The sequence below is a fragment of the Camarhynchus parvulus genome, chromosome 14 (genome assembly GCF_901933205.1).
Source record: "Camarhynchus parvulus chromosome 14, STF_HiC, whole genome shotgun sequence".
In the NCBI taxonomy this organism is placed as follows: Eukaryota; Metazoa; Chordata; class Aves; order Passeriformes; family Thraupidae; genus Camarhynchus; species Camarhynchus parvulus.
Genome location: NC_044584.1, coordinates 7,225,620 through 7,243,354, shown reverse-complemented (window position 1 = coordinate 7,243,354; position 17,735 = coordinate 7,225,620). Strand labels below are relative to the sequence as shown.

The 17,735-nt window shown below is 45.2% G+C and overlaps 1 protein-coding gene across 1 annotated transcript in view; it reads left to right on the top strand.

Moving 5' to 3' along the window:
• Positions 1-15,757, top strand: part of SDK1 (sidekick cell adhesion molecule 1) — a 389,058-nt gene extending 373,301 nt beyond the window's left edge. Inside the window, exons 43-45 of the mRNA XM_030958488.1 lie at positions 427-547; positions 755-884; positions 9,481-15,757. Coding sequence (XP_030814348.1) covers positions 427-547; positions 755-884; positions 9,481-9,756 — 527 coding nt within the window. The 3' untranslated portion in view covers positions 9,757-15,757. The remainder of the gene's footprint in view (positions 1-426; positions 548-754; positions 885-9,480) is intronic.
• The last annotated feature ends 1,978 nt before the right edge of the window (positions 15,758-17,735 follow it).

The following is a 17,735-nucleotide window of genomic DNA, read 5'->3' as shown; positions in this document are numbered from 1 at the left end:
CTCTTTTTCTAGTTTTACTTTCCCTTGCTTTACTCCAATCAGCAAATGGAATGGGATTCACAGCACCTGATTTAGGACATCTTCAGTAGCCACCTAAATTAGTTATCTGGTTTCTATTTATAGTCAAAAATCAAGAATATAAGCACTTTTGAAGCACAGTTTATCTGTGCTATTTTAGATGCTTGTCTCTGAATGAAATCCATCCATCTATGACTCCTTTCTCCTCTTTTGACTTCCTCTGCCCCTTCACTTTCCTGATACACTCCTTGCCTTCACTCTGTTCTCACTTACCAATAAGAAAAGTAAAGAGAATATCAAAAAATTAATGATGTCATAAAACAGAAAGAAGGACAAGTTAGCTCCTGCAGTTCTATTTGGGGAAAAAGTGTTTTTGTTTCAGCTGAACCTTTTATTTCCTGGCTCCAGGTAAAACCATCTCCAATGTGGAAGAGTCAGTCACCCTGGACAACGGAGGCTTCACTGCTCTGGAGCTCAACAGCAGACACCTGAACATCAAGAGCACCTTCTCAAAGAAGAATGGAACCAGGTAAAAAGCTGGGAATGCTGTGCTTTTGGAATGTCTTTTTTCTAGCTTCAAGCACTGTTAAAGAGGCAAAAGGGAGAGACTGAAGAATCCAGAGAGGACTTAACACCCAAGTCTCTGCCTCAAGCTGTGATTCTGGCTTCTAAGCATGATTTCATTAATCCCAGGGGAATAACAACATCCCAATCACTCATCCTTTGCATTTCCTAGGTCTCCTCCTCGGCCAAGCCCAGGGGGGCTGCACTACTCTGATGAGGATATCTGCAACAAGTACAACGGGGCTGTGCTGACCGAGGGCTTGGGCCTCAATGAGAAGCCCCTGGAGGTGTCAGAGTCAGAGGTAAGGATTTCCCTCTGCCTCACATTGCACAGACACCACAGATAATCATTTCCATGCTGAATCCTGGCAAGTCTTTGAAGTCCCAGTCCCATATCTGCATCATGCTGTGTGGTCACTGTCTGTCTCGGGGATTTTAAAAGGTTCAATTCACCAGGCTGTTTGCATCACATCTTAAAATAAAAATATCAAAGGAAAGAATGACAAGCAGGACCCAGCCAGGGCAGATTCCAGACCTGGCCTTGGCAGATACTCAGTTTTCCAGAGTCACGTAGAAAGATAAGTGCAATCAGTCAGACAGTGAGTGCTGACCTCTCTCAAGGATCATCTGCACATCCCCTTCTGTCTGTGGGCTGCAAACTTGGAGCAATTTTGGGAAAACACATATGTGCTGCAAAATAACAGCTACTGTCTTCTGGGTGAGGTTAAAGGTGAGATGTGCTTTGCACTGTTGCACTGACTGGAGTGTGGAATGTGGTTTGCAGTTTCACAGCTACAGCACACCCCACCAGTCAGAAGAGTGGCCTGAGTGGTGACAGCCACTGCCTTGGTTACAGAGGGGGTAGGTGGGGAGTGAGTAACTTGGTCATGGTTGTGAGGGCCCAGCATCCAGCTCTCTGAACACCCCAGCCTGGCCTGTAGACTGCTCTCCACAGAAGGTGGTGTTTGCCAGCATTATCCATCTGGCAGGGCTCCATCTTGTGTTCCACATTCCCTGTAAGAAGGAAGAAAGTGCTTGCTGGCTGTGAAAGTCCAGCAGTGGCCATGGGTGAATAGACAGACTTCAAAGGAGATCCAGAAAGGTAAATCTGTCTGTAAAATCAGATGCTGTCAGCTGAGATCCTGATGAATCCGAACTGACAGCGCAAGAAGCGAGCAGTGGGCCAAACCATGCCAAACCTGACCCTTCCAGCAAGAAAATATCACGGGCAGCAAGTCGTGAAAGAAGATGACAGTTTTCATCTGTAGCTTTTCTGCACCTGCAGCTACAGCTGCTTTTCCTGGCTACCTAGCTCTCACCTCCTGCTAATTACCACCGACAGCCTGCTGCTTTGTGCTGCCCTGTGGCCGACCCGTCGTGCAGGCAGCTTTCCTTGGTGCAGCTCAAGCTGCTGTCTCTGCAATGCTCCAGCATTACCCTCCAGATTAAACCCACAGTGCTTTGCTCATGTCACTGTAACAACCCAGCATTAAACCTGTCATTAAAACAGTTTGCTGAGCATGATCGTGAATTTAGCACTGGCACCTTTTGACATTAATTTCAATGTCCCGTGTGGTATTTCCTGGTCATGTGCAGAAGTCTCCTTGCAGGGTGTCATTATGCCTTCTATATGCACCATTTGTAGAGCAGAGAATGATGTGATTTTGGGGTTTTTTTCTCAGGCTATTGATATTGTTTATTTACTGTTGTATTGCTGTCGAGCCTGACGGTCTCAGTTGAGATTCTGTTGTTTTTGTGAATGTGGGTGTGCACGTGAGTATGTGCATAAAATATGCCCCTTTTTCCTCTTTGGGGCTTGGAGATGCAGCCTGCCTGTATAATGTCTTTGATGCTTGTTTGGGGTTTTTTGTAGTGGGGAGTGCTTTTAGTCATGAAATGTTAATATGCTCCCAGTAGAGGTAGCTGTAGGAGATGCTGCCTTTTGATCAGCCTGAAAATGCTGTTTATGTTGGCAGGTGCAGACAGGAGGTGAGGGTGGGTTGGGGCAGAGGTGGGCATAGATGACTGACCACTCTCTTTTCAAGTGTTCCTGTACGTATTAGCTCTTCCTGTTTGTCTTTTATTTTCTTTTTGTTTCTGTTCTCAGAGGAGATCACAATAGACAAGCTCTGTTTTCTGAGAGTTTCAGATTTTCCATCTGTTTCACATCCTCCCCTAGACTCCGAGCTGGGGGTGACGATTTATTTCTAGAAATGCTGGCTCAGCTCCTCTCCCTGCAGAGGGGACAGGGTGTTTGTCTCAGGAGTTTATCCCTCTGGTTCAGCCTGGATGGCTTTGTTTCAGCTCACATTCCAAAATGATTCAAGAAAACAGTTCTAAGGCATTTCTAAAATAAAAAGATGTCAGCAAATTAACAGTGGTTTTAAGGCCCTTGTATTTCTGGGAGGATGAAACCTCTGTGTTCAACCCTCTGGGATCATCACTTGGGCTTCCTGTGTTTTTCAATCTCTCAAAGTAAAATTGACACACCAAACTCATATTTGTCTCAATCCTAATCCCTGCATCATCCTTCAGGTGTATTTCCTCACAATGAAATTGGAGTAGAAAATGCTTTAGGAAATGCTTTGCAGCCCCTTCTTCCCCAAAGGCCCAATCTGCTTTAGTTAGGAATGCTCTTCAAGCACGAGTTTGGATGCAGCCAGTGAGACTCACATTTCAGAAGGACCATCACTGGTCTGATAAAGACACAGCACTTTCCAGCAGGCTGCTGGGACTGAGGAGGATATTTGAAACCTGTTGACATGCAGTTCTAGCAGAAGTGCAAAATGAAATGAAACATAGTAGAACTGGAAAATGAAATGCTGTTAGACAAGGCTGCTCCCCAAATTGGCTCTGCCTGGATGCAGCCGCCCTGCAGTACAGCCTTCTCCCTTTCCCCTCACTGCCCTCTGCTCAGCACCAACCCAAACCTGGGGCATTTAAACTCCTGTCAGACACAGAGCAGACGATGGGCAGCAAATGCAGCCTTCCCAAAGTGGCTGTCCATGACCTGGCCTGCAGGGCAGAGCTCAGGGAGGAGGTGGCAGCTGTCCTCAGTGGCTTTTCATGTCCCCTCTCTGCCATGCAGACACTGGCATGCATGGCACGGCTCTGGTTTGGCAGCCAGTGCCTTGGCAGGGCTGTGTGAGCACAGGGTGAGCACAGGGTGAGCTCTCTCCTCCTTGCTGTGACACCTGGGCTGGCAGGGATGACACAGTGACTTTGGCCAGCCGATGCTGCCTGTGCCATCACCTGGCACTGACGTGTTTGATGAAAATCCTTTCGCTGGAATTTTTCTCCTGAGAAGCCTCAGAACAGAAATGTAAACAATAACGATCTGCTGGCTGTGGAGTGTGGGCTGGAGATGGTTTAGCAACAGGGGCATCTTGAATTGGTCTCCTGTGCATTGTTTCTACTTGATGACCAATCATGGCCCAGATGTGTCGGGGCTGTGAGCAGTCACAGGTTTTTATTATTCATTTCTTTCCAGCTTTCTGATGTCTCCTTGCACTTTCTTTAGTATAGTCCTAATGTCTCAATTTCTATTAATAGAATAGATATCATAAAATAATAAATCAGCCTTCTGAAAGGTGGAGCCAAGATTCTCATCACTTCCCTTGTCCTGGGGACCCTCAAACAGCACCACAATCACCAGCTTGAGCTGGTCTGGGCAGCACCAAATAAAATAAAATAAAAAAATTAATAATAGAAAAATTTAAAATAAAAATTAAATTAAAAAATAACTTAAAAATTAAAAAATAAAATTAAGTACAAATAAATAAAAAACAAATTAAAGTGAAAACTGTAAAGTGCCGTAAAGTGAAGTACCGTAAAGTGGCGTAAAGTGTTGCAAAGTGAAACTATTATAAAATGCCGTAAAGCAAAACAGTCGTGAAATGAAACTGTTGCAAAGTGCCATAAAGCGCGACTGTCGCAAACGCGGCCGTAAAGCGCGACTGTCGTAAAAGGTGCCATAAAGCGCAGCTGTCGTAAAAGGTGCCGTAAAGCGCTACTATCGTAAAAGATGCCGTAAAGCGCGACTGTCGTAAAATGTGCCGTAAAGCGCGACTGTCGTAAAATGTGCCGTAAAGTGCGAGTGTCGTAAAGCTGTCGTAAAGCGCCACTGTCGTAAAATCATCTATAAAGCGCGACTGTCGTAAAAGCGGCCGTAAAGCGCCACTGTCATAAAAGTGGCCGTAACACAGTAAAACACAGGCAGAAACATTTGCCATTAGATCAAGAGTTAAAGACATCTTTTCATGTGAGAGTTCTACCCAGGTTTGGTCCACTGCAGCAGAGGGTCCTGATGCTGTTTTCCTCTAATACATCCGTGTGTGGGTCTCAAATTCCACTTAATATGATGCACATCAGGGCAGGCAGGAACAAAACCTGTGTCTTTGCCTTCAACTTGTCACTGTGTTACTGCTTAGTCCTATGCCTGTTACCTGAGGTGTCAAGATTTTATATGGAAAAGAAGGAAGCTCACTGGCTTCAGGTCTCCTGGGGCTTGCTGAACATAAAGAACTCTTGGGCTGACTGACTGCACTTAAAACACAGCTGCCTGAGATCATTCTTCCAGGCTCCCTCCTGGAGGGGAGATACACACAGAAACAAAGAGGAAATCAAGTAGGACTTTTAATATTCATAAATCAAGTGGTGAACTTACTCCATGTCCTGAAAGCCAAGCACCAGTACTGTTAATGAGGTTAAAGAAGTTTAATTGGCAGATACGGAGCAGGAGACTGCTATGAGTGTAAATTCCAAATGATTATTAATAATAGGCTTTTAGTTAATGAGTCAAGTGGACAAGGCTCTGGACAGATAATCTGAAAAAATTTGGTGTTCACCATGTATAGAAATCTGATGATGTACCTGCAGTGTCATCCAGCCGAGGAAGAGCAGGAGGAGAGGGGAGGATGGTGCACGTTTGTGTGTTCTCACGTGTCCTTGTGGTCTCCCAAAAACTGTTTCCAGGAGAAAATACTCTCACAGGTTGCACACATTATCAGTCAGTGCCGGATGCTCTGGCTTTCCCACTGCTGTCTGCAGTATGACTGGCTTTGGCTTTCTCAGCTCTATAGGAAGATATTCATTTCCACTTAACACTTCAGAGGAAACAGGGTTTAACTTGTTTCCAGTAAAGCTCTCCAGTGATTTTGACAAGTTGGGCACTATGTGGAAACCAGCTGCAGGTGACACATAAAATAAGAGTGGATTCCCATGTCCAGAGAAATATTTTGCATACTGAGTTACCTTGTCTCTTTTACAGCATATTTATTTCAGGCCAACAAAAAAAAAATCCTGCCGTTATCTACATTTTTAGAAGTAATCTTATAAGGCTGTTTCTTTTGTAGTCACTTAAAAGGATAATTGGAACTATTATCAAATTTATTATCACATTTCCCACTGACTAAGCCAGCCAACTCTGGTGGCTGACTTGCCTCTGAGCAGCACTCATGTATTTTATGCTATGAAAAATATACCTCAATAGCCTCTTATTTTCTGTGTTTGTTGTTTCATAGGCATCCATGCACCTTTGGTTGACAGTGTGTAATGTCACCACACACCCAATCACGCTCCAGCCTATGGAGGTTTCCAAGGTAACACAGCCACAGTCGCAGGGAAAGGAGAAAACTGAAAACAAAGCAAAAAGCCCTGCAGCATTTCTATTTACTCAATAGTTTAAAAACCACTAAAGAATAATCCTTTAATATAAGCTGTCTGTATTGTCATGCTAAACAGGTTTATCTTACTTCTCCTTGATTTTCATCGGGCTGTGGGATGCCAGTTTAGAGCATTCCTTGCTGATAAGGGTGGTTACTGGAGTCTTGCTGGGAGCAGACCTTAGGAGATACTTCAGAAACACGGACAAAACAGTCAGTTCCTGCCTGTCCTGAAAGAAATACAGAAAAAACCTGTTGTATCAACACTAACAAGCAGGTTATCCTTTCCAGTATCAGTCTGAATGATGGTGAAAGGCTGAAGTTACTGAAGCCCTATATGCTTCATGACAGTCTTTCCTTCTGAAAGACCCTGGCCTTATTTACACCAAATTATTGTTCCCATTCAGTCGATATAATGAACTAATTAGTGGACAAATTATCAGCAAGTGGTTTTGTTTTAAATTCCCTCTTTCAGTTCATGGCAAATCTGAGCATACCATATTTCAAATGGTAGCAGCTCATCTTAAAGTGTTCCCAGGATTTCTTCTCTTTATTATGTTGACTTCTGGCAATGTTGAAAGAACTTGGCTTAGGAACAGAAATTATATTAGCTTTGTGAGTGAGTAGTTTCTTTGCTTGTGATGGGCAGAGCTCGGGTGGCTGCATGAGTACTATTACAACTATATGGTCATGTCACATGCTTCTTTGCATTCCTTCTTAGGGCTTCCAGCTTTTAGTTGGCTTTATCCAACCCCACAGATCCTCTGTGTCTGTGGGGACACCAGGAAGATTCATAAAGAGCCACTAGAAGTTCATGGGGATTTTTTTGTTCCTGATGCTTATGCCACCTCAGCTCAGCTGCGATGCCTCTGTTCAGCAGGGCTCTGTTTCCTTGTTGGGTGGCTGAGAGTGCCTGTGTCTGTAAAAGTGATGGTGGGCAGGGGAAGGAGTCAGAGGCCATGGGAGAGCAGTGCCTTGTACCTTTGATAGAGAGAGCACATCCACAGGAGCTGGAGGAGCTCACGCCTCTGTGTGCGGCTTCTGGTGAGCAATCCTGTCTCTGCTCAGGATGCAGAGAGTTTTATTCCACATCGTCCCTCAGCTTCCCAGGCATTTACCTTAAAATTGCACTATAGACACACAGCATCATGTTTGGAGACTGATGCAGAGTTGAATAATTTGTTTCCTGCTGAGGACAGAGGGAACCAGGGTTTGGGGATCTTTAGGTGAAGTTGGCTGTGTGTGCAGCTGAGGACCAGCCTGAGCTCCTGCTGCCAGGCCCTGCCATGCTGCCACATCTGCAGCCATCCATGGCACTCCTGCTGGAGCCCCTTGCAAAAACAGACAGGGCAGTGCTGGCAGGATGTTCCTGGCAGCAGTGCCAAGACTCTGGAGCTGCTCTCTGCACCCACTGGCTGTGAAGTAGTCCAGATCTGGGGATATTCCAGGAATGCTGCAAAAACCACCTGTTCAGGAAGGTCTTTGGAGGGAGTCGGGTGTTGGCTTCCCAAGCCTGGCAGCTGGTGCAAAGGAGTGTTTTTCTAGGAGACAGGCTTGCTGTGTTCCTCCTGGGATAATTATGAAATGCTGGTAGGGCTTTGTTGTATTAGTAATTACTTGTCAAGGCACGTGAAGCTTTTCATTCTTAAAAATCAAACAGTACATAGTTCCTGAAGAGCCAAAACCTGGGTAATAGTGGAGTGGAAGTTTTGCAAAGCTGTAAAGAGCTGCTTTGCTCACTTGGAAAGCACTGGGAAAAATTCCTCAGCTCTGTCCATCACCCTCTGTGCTGGAAAATGGGCACAGAATAGTATTGAAGCAGCTACCTAAGCAAAGAAGGGGCATGATAGATCCTGTGCCCTTTTCAAATGATGGTTCACAAGGCATTTGAGGATTGTTCTTCAGAGACCATTAAAAAGGAGCTTTACAGGAGGAAAGACAAGTTTTGTGGCAGGCAGGATCAAGAAGGATGTGTGTTTGCTGGGTGGTGTCATAGATCAGAACCACACCAACCTTTTGAAACTAATTGCAGCAACGAACAGTGATGAGATGCACTTACCTGTCTCTCTTGCATGTCTTAGGCAGCTCCTACTTTGATATTTAATTGCCTCTAGAACTGGCAATGCAGATTATTGAGTGGGGGGAGGGAAAGGAATAAAAGCTTTTGCATGGTCTAGTCGGAGATTTTTAGGGAAGGCGTGAGATCTGGAAATGCCTCAGTAAATGTTTGTGTGCTGGATGGGATGGGGATGTTACTGGTGGGAACATCAGTGGGAACAGAAGGAAAATGTGCTCTGAGATTCCAGGGCTGAGGCTTTGCCATGGTCTCTGCGCTCAGCAGAGATGTACAAGCCCTCTGTGATTCCTCCAGCTGCATCCCAGCAGCAGCACTTCAGAGGAGGGGCAGATGCACAGGGCTTATCTGGTTACATCTCAATAGAGCTCCTGCTTGATATTGATGGGAGCTTTGAAGCTCTCCAGCCACCGTGCATAAATGTTTCAGGGGTAGATCCGTTCTGAGCACAGAGCTGGGTCTGACTCATCCCAAGGAAGCAGCCCCTCCTGCCTGGCAGCTCTTCTTTCCCAGATTTTGCATTCTCTTTCTTCTGTCCCCGCTGGTTGTGTACCTTGTACCGCCCATAATCAGCTGGAACATGCAAATAGTGTTATTTGCCTGTAAAAAAGTCTAATTTCACTTAACTTCCTTCCAGTTACAGAACTAATTTTCAATACTTAACATCCAGAGTCCTGTGCAGGTGGCTGGGCTGGCCACCCCAAACATTGGCCTGGCTAACCAGTGTTTGTGTGGAAGGCATCCTGCTGTCCTTCCATCAGAACAGAGATACTCAGTTGTAATTGCAATATTTCTGATTGTGACTGAAAACTGTTGGTTTTGCTGTGACCTCTCCACACTTCCCTGCATCTTGTGCCCAAGCAGGAGCTCCTGGCTGCCCCTGCACCATTCTGCAGGGAATTAGAACGATTTCTCTGTCACTTATCATCAGGGCACTCTGCCTCTAGCAGAAAAGTCTGGCTAAAGCAGAGCATAGTGCTTTTCCACAGCCCAGCCTGTACCACGCTTGGACTGCCATCCCTCTTACCTTAACATTACAGCTTTAGTCAGCTGTAATGTAAAGGGCAAACTTGCCTCTCATTTCTTTGCGAGCACAGCAGGCTAAAAAAATCATAGATGCTAATGACCAATTATTTAATTCTATTTTTCCCGATGCCCCAGGTCACCGACTCGGATTATGAGGACGAGTTGCCCAAGCACTCCTTTGTGAACCATTACATGAGCGACCCCACCTACTACAACTCGTGGAAGCGGCAGCAGAAAGGGGTGAAGCAGCACCCGGCGTCCTACAGATACGAGGAGTGCACGGCCAGCGAGGCAGAGCCCTATTTCCAGACTGTCATCACCACACAGAGCTCAGGAGGGGTGTACACCCCCACGGGACAGCCCGCGCCCGGCTCCCGGACTCCAGTGACAGGATTCTCGTCCTTTGTCTGAGCGGGGCTGGGGACACGGTGGGACAGCCGCAGTGACCGCGTGTGCGTGGCCGGGGCGCTGAACTCTGGGGGACCCCTCTGATCAGGGTAGAAATGGATGGGAACACACCTGAGGCTGGGTTGTTGGTGTTTTGGTTGGCTGTTTTGGTTTTTGGTTTTTTTTTTCTTTCTGAAGACAATCAACTCTATAAAAACACGGAGCTGAACTAGCTGAACCTTTGTTTAAGAAAACAAAAAGAAAAAAAAGGAATTCTGAACAGTGATGATTTTAACCACTTGTGAATAGTAGGGGTTTTTTAATTGCTTTTTGTAACACTGCTTCAGGAAGCAGCTCCCATGCCCTTCTCCTTCCCTCTTTCTTTCTCTGCCCTCCTCCTGTCCCACTGCTCCCAAACAAGCAGGTGAATTCCCTAGATGCAATGAGTGACTCTGTGATGTGATTTGAAGAGAAAACATAAAACCTCCCAGGCTCCTTTTTCTTCCTTTTTCTCTGCTCTTTTTTGTTTTCTTTTCTTTTTAATTTTTCTCTGTCATCAAAGTTAAGTAGTAAAACATAGAAAATGGACACATTTTTAGGTGAAAAGCAGACACCGCTCTTCTCCTCGCTGCTCCACACATTAGGAGCACTGGCTGATCAATGTAGGCTCAGATGTGTCACTGTGTCTGCTCTAAGCTCACTACTGGTGTATTTATATTGAATTACTGACCTGCTTTTCTTTCTTCTTCAAATGGGACCTGCTGCATTCTTTAAATATTCCAACTTCAGGGCCTTTGGAAGAGGAGATGGCTCAAAAGAGCACTGTAGGCAGTGGTGGGTGAAGCAAGTGGGAAGAATTCAGATGTAAGGTCAGTTTATTTTTGGTGTGGCTCTAATGCTCCTTGTGGACTGTGTGTACCATTTGAATCAGTCATTTTTTAAAAGTCAAAGGACACAACCCAGCAAGCCAGAGGAATTTTTCAATTAAAATTGCAGTGACAACCTAGAGAGTTTACTAATTGATGAGGGTTTTGATCATCAGAGTTACCATGCCCTGCCAACAGAAGTTGAACATCCTTTCTCACCCAGACTCTGCAGTTCTTTTTATTGGTCTGTAAAAAAGTACACAGTGGCAGGGTTTGTTTGATTTTATTTTTTTAGTACAAAGACACACCACACAGATTGGGTGAGTTTTGGTGTCCACAGGTGCCTTTTATTGATTCTGCAGCTTCATATCTAGGAGAAGCAAAAAAGTGTCTCCAAATAAAGCTAACCAGGTTTTTCAGGCTTTGGGGTCATGAATTACCTTGTGCACATTTACAGCCTGCTCTGTGCACTTGAACCTACAGCCTTTGGAAAGAAAAGAGGAGACTTTTAGTTTATTTTTCATCTTTTTGTGCAGCTCACTTTTTGTTTTCTTCTTTTCTATCCTTTTCCTGAGTCTGTCATATTTAGTAGCAAGTTGTTTACTCACAAGGAAGTTGTCAGGCGTTGAAAGAATTCAAGTAGCAACAGTCCTGGGTCACCAGACTTTTTATCATAAGATTTTGAAAGATGAATTTGGAAGTAGGAGAGTCCTTGCCAAGTCAGGATCTGGCATTTCCTTCCAGGTGGATAAGCCAGAAAAATTGGTGCTTGCTTGGTCCTGTCAAGGCTCATGTGGGCGTTGTTACCACAGAAAATTGTCCCTGTCCTCTCAAGGAATGTGGGACATCTGTGGCAGGGGAGGTGGTGTTTTCAGAGCAGGTTCTTGAAACCAGGCTGCCCAGGGGCCTGGCTGGGAGTATCCTGGTGCCACCTCACCAGAACAGCTGAGGTCCAAGGGCCAGTTCAGCCTTGCTGTCACCTTTCAGTGCCTCTTGGACAGGGCAAACTATCTCAGAACTGCTTTTACTCTTGGGCACTGCCTCCGAGCACTGCTGCTCTTGGTGCATGCACACTCTGCATAGCTTTGGCACTGGATTGCTGTTCCTCTCCAAAGGTTCCAGGAAGAAAAAGTTCAAAACCAAAAACTCCAGTGGGTGTGTTTAAGGGCTTTTGAGTTTGGGATAATGATCTGCAGCTCATTAGATGGCAAGGGACTCGCAAAGACACGGCTGAGCCAAAACCCTGTGAGTCATCCCCCTCTCTGCACCTGGGTAGGATGTGTGTGGGATGGAGATGGGGCTCCAAAGAGGATGACTTGGAGTGTGCTGTGAAGAGGAATGCAAAGCAAACAAAAAACCCACTACCTTCTGTGCACTTTGACTGTTCTCTTAAGCCATATGGACTTTGCTTTAATTACTGAACTGCCAAAATTTGTTTTCAGTCTGTGTTTTTTGTTTCTTAGACAAAATTATCTACGTGACTTTCTGGTTTGTTTTCCTTTTCCTTTGTAATTTCCTGCATCAGATTAGATACTTTAGGCACATTGTTTTTATACATTTGACACAACAATGCAATTGCTCTTAGAATTTTAATGGCCCTTGTCCAACAGGTGTAAGAGGTAGTGCTGCAGGAGGAGCCCTCCAAGGACCGCTGAGGACTTTAGGGATGAAAATTAGTAGGAAGTAGATGGAACACCGAAGACTTTGCTCCAAAGGAAAGCACAGTGTAACTCCACATCTCCTGAATATTGCCTTACACTTGGTGTAAGGTACAGTTACTCCCTGGGGCTGATCTGATACCACATTGAGAAAAAAACCCCAAGAAAACCATGGGGAATAAAGGAAATGGACTTCATGGCCACTGCTCTGCTGAAAGGACAACATGGGGAGCAGCACAATCTATACAAAGCGAGGAGAAGAGACTGTTCCTTTTTTCTCAGAACCAGCTGCAACTAAAAAGCCTGAGCTTGCTGAGGACCTGCTGAGTTGGCTGTGTGGCTCTTTTCTTCTGACTGCTGTTGAAATAACAGGTTAGGTGTGATTCCTTTAGGACCTCTTGATCCCAACAAAGGCGTTTCTGTTCCATTCTCATCCATACTGTTGTCACTCTTGGTTCTGTTGTGTTCAGGCTTTTCTGACACTTGGGTTTATTTTCGGTAGGCAGTTGCAGAGTGAGGAGGTGCAGTGCCCTGCCCAGCCCTCAGCTGAGCACAGGATCGTGTGTAGCTCCATGTGTGATGCCTCCACCTTCTTGCTAACACGCTCAACTTGTAAAATATGGTTAATAGGTAGGTTTTATTTACTTCACATATCAGGGAAATTGTTTTATCTGGAAGGAAATACTCCATCAGTTAGGAAGAAAGCTCTATTTCATTGCTGCAATCTTTGGAAATTGCAGCCTTGAAATACAACTTTTAAACATTAGTTGTCATGTTACAGTAACTTCACCCATTGAATTCGCTTCCATTTCCATCTTCCTGTTTAGAATAGTCTTGAAAAATGAAGGCTTAAAAAGCCTTCTCGGGATATTTTATTTTTATGTATTTATTTCCCTTCCCCTGTTTCTCAGGTCTCTTGGTGACTGTTACTGAAAAATAAAAGCAGCATCATGAAATGACCAAGGGAGACATTTCAGGGAATGGTTTAATAGGAGCTTGTTTTTCATGCAATAGCCATAACAATATCCAGTCTCCTGCAGGTAAAAAGTGCCCAAGTCTTCACCCCCTGCAGGGCTGAGGTGACAGCAGTCACCACTGTCAGCAATGCCCCAGCCCCAGACTTCAAGTTGTCCCTGTCATAAATCACATGCAAAAGTGCACACATAAAGGAGCTGTGCTGTGCCAGCCCACTCTGAGTAGAGCATTTTATCCCCCCCAAAATCTGTGTCACACGCGCTGTGTCCCCACCATGGCCCACTCCCTTGGGTGGAGTATTTTCCATTCCTGCCTCTTAATGCTCTGATGTTTGGGCAGGGCCAGTGCTGTGCAGGTACAAATGCCAGTGGTGACAAGGGACAGGAGAGGGCACTCCTTTGCTTTCATCAGTGACAGTCTCTTATTTCCTGCCCTGGGAGTCACTTGTGGACTGCCTTCATGGGGAGGGCAGGGGGAGGTGAGAGCAAAGGCTTTCATCAGCAGTTACTAAAGGAATCACACTTTGGCCAGTGATCCCACTTCTGGGAGCAGTTGGCATGACTGGAGAGAAGAAAGAAAAGTACACAGAAAAGAAACTAATCTATTACTCAAAAGGATTGCTTTTCCCTCTTCATTTTGAGTGTTAAAACCAGTGATGTTTTGCAGATGGGCCAAGATCTCATTTTTCTTCCTTATACCAAGGTCTCTGCCAGAAGCTGTGCAGCAATTGTTTGGACTAAATATCTTGACATGGGGATGCATTTATTATCCTTGCCATTGCTTCCCTCAAGAAATCCATTGGGTCATCCAAAGATTATCTAATCTACTTTCCAAAAAGGGAGGAGAGAGAGATCTTTCTACATACAGAGCACTGGTGTCTTCTCTCCATTGCTTTCAGATATATAGGACAAGCTGTTGGAGAAAAATCCTTTTAGAAAAGGAATTTATCAGAAACTTTAAAAGAAAGCAAACAACCACATAAGAAATAAAACCTCAGGCAGAGGCATTAGAAATTTTGAAGTCCAGAAGCCTGTGATATGTAAGAGTGACGAAGATGCCAAGACCTCCTGTTTTTGCTGATCTCCTGTACCAGTAGCAGCGAGAAGGACACGTGCAATGAGGGGTGATGTTTGGAAAGAAAGAACCACAGAGCTGCTGGGACATGGGCAGGTTGTACTGCAGACAGCTCCACTCAGCCTGGAGTTCCTGCTAGTTCAGTCACATTCCTTAGGTTGCTTTTATAGGTTGTTGCCAGCACATGTGGAATCCACACGTTATCAAGGTGTTCCTAGAAGCTATGAGGTTACCAGAGGTGAGGAAAGGTTTGTTGGTGTGGTGTTCAAACAAAGCCACACGTGTGATGATGTGGTTCTACAAAACCCATTGAAACCTCCTTATGGAAACTACCCTTGAATGAGGAGCATGCTCACCCCAAGACTGAACATGATGGGCCTGAAGTGGCTCCACCTGACAAGTCATAGAATCCCAGAATGGTTTGGGTTGGAAGAGATCTTAAGGATCACCCTGTTTGAACCCCTCTGCCATGGACATGGACACCTTCCACTGTGACCAGGTTGCTCCAAGCCCCATCCAACCTCGCCTTGGACACTTCCAGTCCTTCTGTTCTTTGTATTTCTGCAGTCCGTTTGTCCTCCCCCTGCCCTCCCAGAAAAAGAAAGCTGCCTTGCACTTTGTGCAGGTGTAGAGTCTGCCGTGCCCGACAGCAGAGAGCCACAATGGATAAGCACACACGTGACACCTGGGACAGGTGAGATTTGTTTGAACAAGGAGTGAAGTACCATTAGCACTTGAGATTCAGGCTCTGACTCAGAATTTTATCTTCTCAAAGCTGCCACTTGCCCACTTTAAATGGCCTTGGGGCCTCAAGACTTGACAGGAAATTCATTATTTCAATGCTGTTTGATCACTGTGCACTTTCTTGGAGCTTGAATCACTGGATACAGAGACTGGATTGGGGTTACAGAGCTTTATATCAAGGTGTTTTCCCATTTATGTCCAATTCACTAGATTTGGGAATTTCTGCTACCACTGAATGGTGGCATTCTGCAGGTGGGAAGTGCCACCAGGGCTCCCTTTGATGTCATTACACCCCTGGGCCCTGCTGGGGCCTGTCACAGTGCAGTGGGAGCTCTCAGGTAGCAGAAAGGTGCAAGAACCCCATATTCTGGTGAGTTTGTAGCTGGTCACTTTGCTTCTCTTGGGCTGGAGTCCATCCTCTGATTTGGTATCTGCTGTCAGCTATGGGGTAGGACCACCTCACACAGCTGTGTCTGAGCTACCCTTCGGTGTACTCTGGTTATGAGATCATTGCTTTTAATTCAATGTCTCCTTGGAGATTTGCCCTGGATTTTTGTTCCACACCTCTTGTTAGCCTCACCTTCACCACTCCACTATTTTATATGAGAAAGTTATTTCTTCTTTTGCAAACTTGCTTCTGATTAAAAGAACCCTTTTGGAAACATCTGTGTCCTTGGTACATGTGTTCTGTAGAAGGGGAAAAAAAGGATTTTTCCAGACTCTTCTGTTGCTGAAGAAGTTTCTGGGTGCCTTGCCAACATGCTCACAAGTTAACAGCTCAGGACACTGAGAATGTAACACAGACTGAAATTCCTCACTGTTTGCTCTGGACTGTAAAATCTTACAACCCCTGCTGCTTCTCAGCGAAGCTGACACTCTCAAATAGTTTCCACACAAAATTTGATCAGTCTTAAATATTTTATTATTTTGCAGCAATAAACTTCCTCAGATCCTTAGTACAGGAGAGTCAAAACCCACTCAGAAACAGAACATCATGGGGCCAACATTTTTTATGCCTTTGTCCCCTCCCCAGCAGTGTTGTAGCAGTTGTTAATCAGTTCCCACAAACATGCAGATGTTGGGGAGGCAGGACAAGATCCCAGCTGGGGAAAATCAGGGCAGCTCTGTTATTCCAGGGTGGTTGGTTGTGCTTTTCACCCACTGAGGATCTGGCCTAGAGAAGTAAACTAAACACAGTCAGGTCAGCTACAGTTCTGGTGGGAGAAATGAGGGCAAGAAATCAATGTTTTCCAAGTGGGAGAAGGGAAGAAAAAAAATAGTCAAACTGTGAAGGAAAGAACTCTCATTCTCCTGCTCCTGAAAGGATATTATAAATAATGCAGTGTTGTATAAATACAGGCAGCCCTTTGCAGCTGGGAGTTTGTAATAACCCAGAGGTATCACTGTACCCATTTTGAAGATGAAAATCCTCCCACCACAGAATTTCATGAATGAGACATTATCCTACAAAATTGCCATAAGGTGCAGAAGTGCTTTTTTGAAGCCATTTGGCTCCAAAGTATATCATCCTCCAGCTTCCAGCCCTTGCTCCTCTTGGGATGTGTTTCCCCCACACGTGTTTGTGGCTAGGATTGGAGCACAGATATAAACATGGGAGTGGATGGGAAATCTGCCACGGTATTCGTAGCCTAAACAATACCAGAGAAAACAGATTGGCTTCCCGCCCTGCCCTGAACAGCACAGGCAGTGGCTTGACTGAATCAAGTAATCTGGGCTTTCATTACTGATCCTTTTCCTGCTATTTGTCTCTTTTGTTCCCTCTTTTTCCCTCTGCATTTTTGCTCCAGGGTTATTTATTTTTCTCTTCACTCCTTTTCTTTTCTGTTTTTCTTTTGTAAGCCTGCTTCTTGTTTTTATTATTTTTCCTCTCCTCCTCTTGCCTCACCAATTATTTTCATTTCAAACCTGCATTTCCCACAAAACCAAAAGGAACTTTATGTGAACACATGTTTTTTGTTGGGTTTTTGTTCACTTCCACAGTGCTCCAGAAGTTCTTTAGATTTGCTGTCTTGTTTACTTAGAAATGCCAGACACGTCCCTCCAAGCCAAGGCGGTGTGGCCGCTGACTTCCCAGCCTGGTAGAAACCTTCATTAAGTAGGCAATTGGCATGTTCATCACCATTTGTTAACGAGTTAGGATAATCCTAAATCAGACGAGGCTGATGTATGAAGTCATTCTTTGAGGCTTTACAAGGCAAATTTGTCAGCAGCGCTGAAACCTGTGAAGTCTTGTGGAGTCAGAGGATCCATACCTGCCTGTGGAGGAACAAGGAAGCTGCAAACCATGGTTGGTGACAAAAATGTGTTCAGAGGAAGAAGGGACCAACACCCAAGGTGTCACTCACAGGTAATTCCTGCTTTGTGCAACTTCTGAGGGGTTCTGTGCACCCTTTATGCTGATGACACCCTAGAAAAGCAGCTGCAAGGACTTGTTCTTTACCCTGAGCCTCCTTAATCTGAGTTTGTGCCCTTTATGCACTTCACAGAAGGTGTAGATCAGGCTAAAAGGCAAGTTGGGAAAAAGAGCCTGTGTAATGTAACTTGGGGCCTCATGCCAAGGGTGACAAAATGCATGACAAGCACAGGTGACCTCACCACAGCCCTGCCAAATTGGGAAGGATGAATATCCCACCTGTGGTAGGAGGAAAGTGAGGCACAGGCCAGC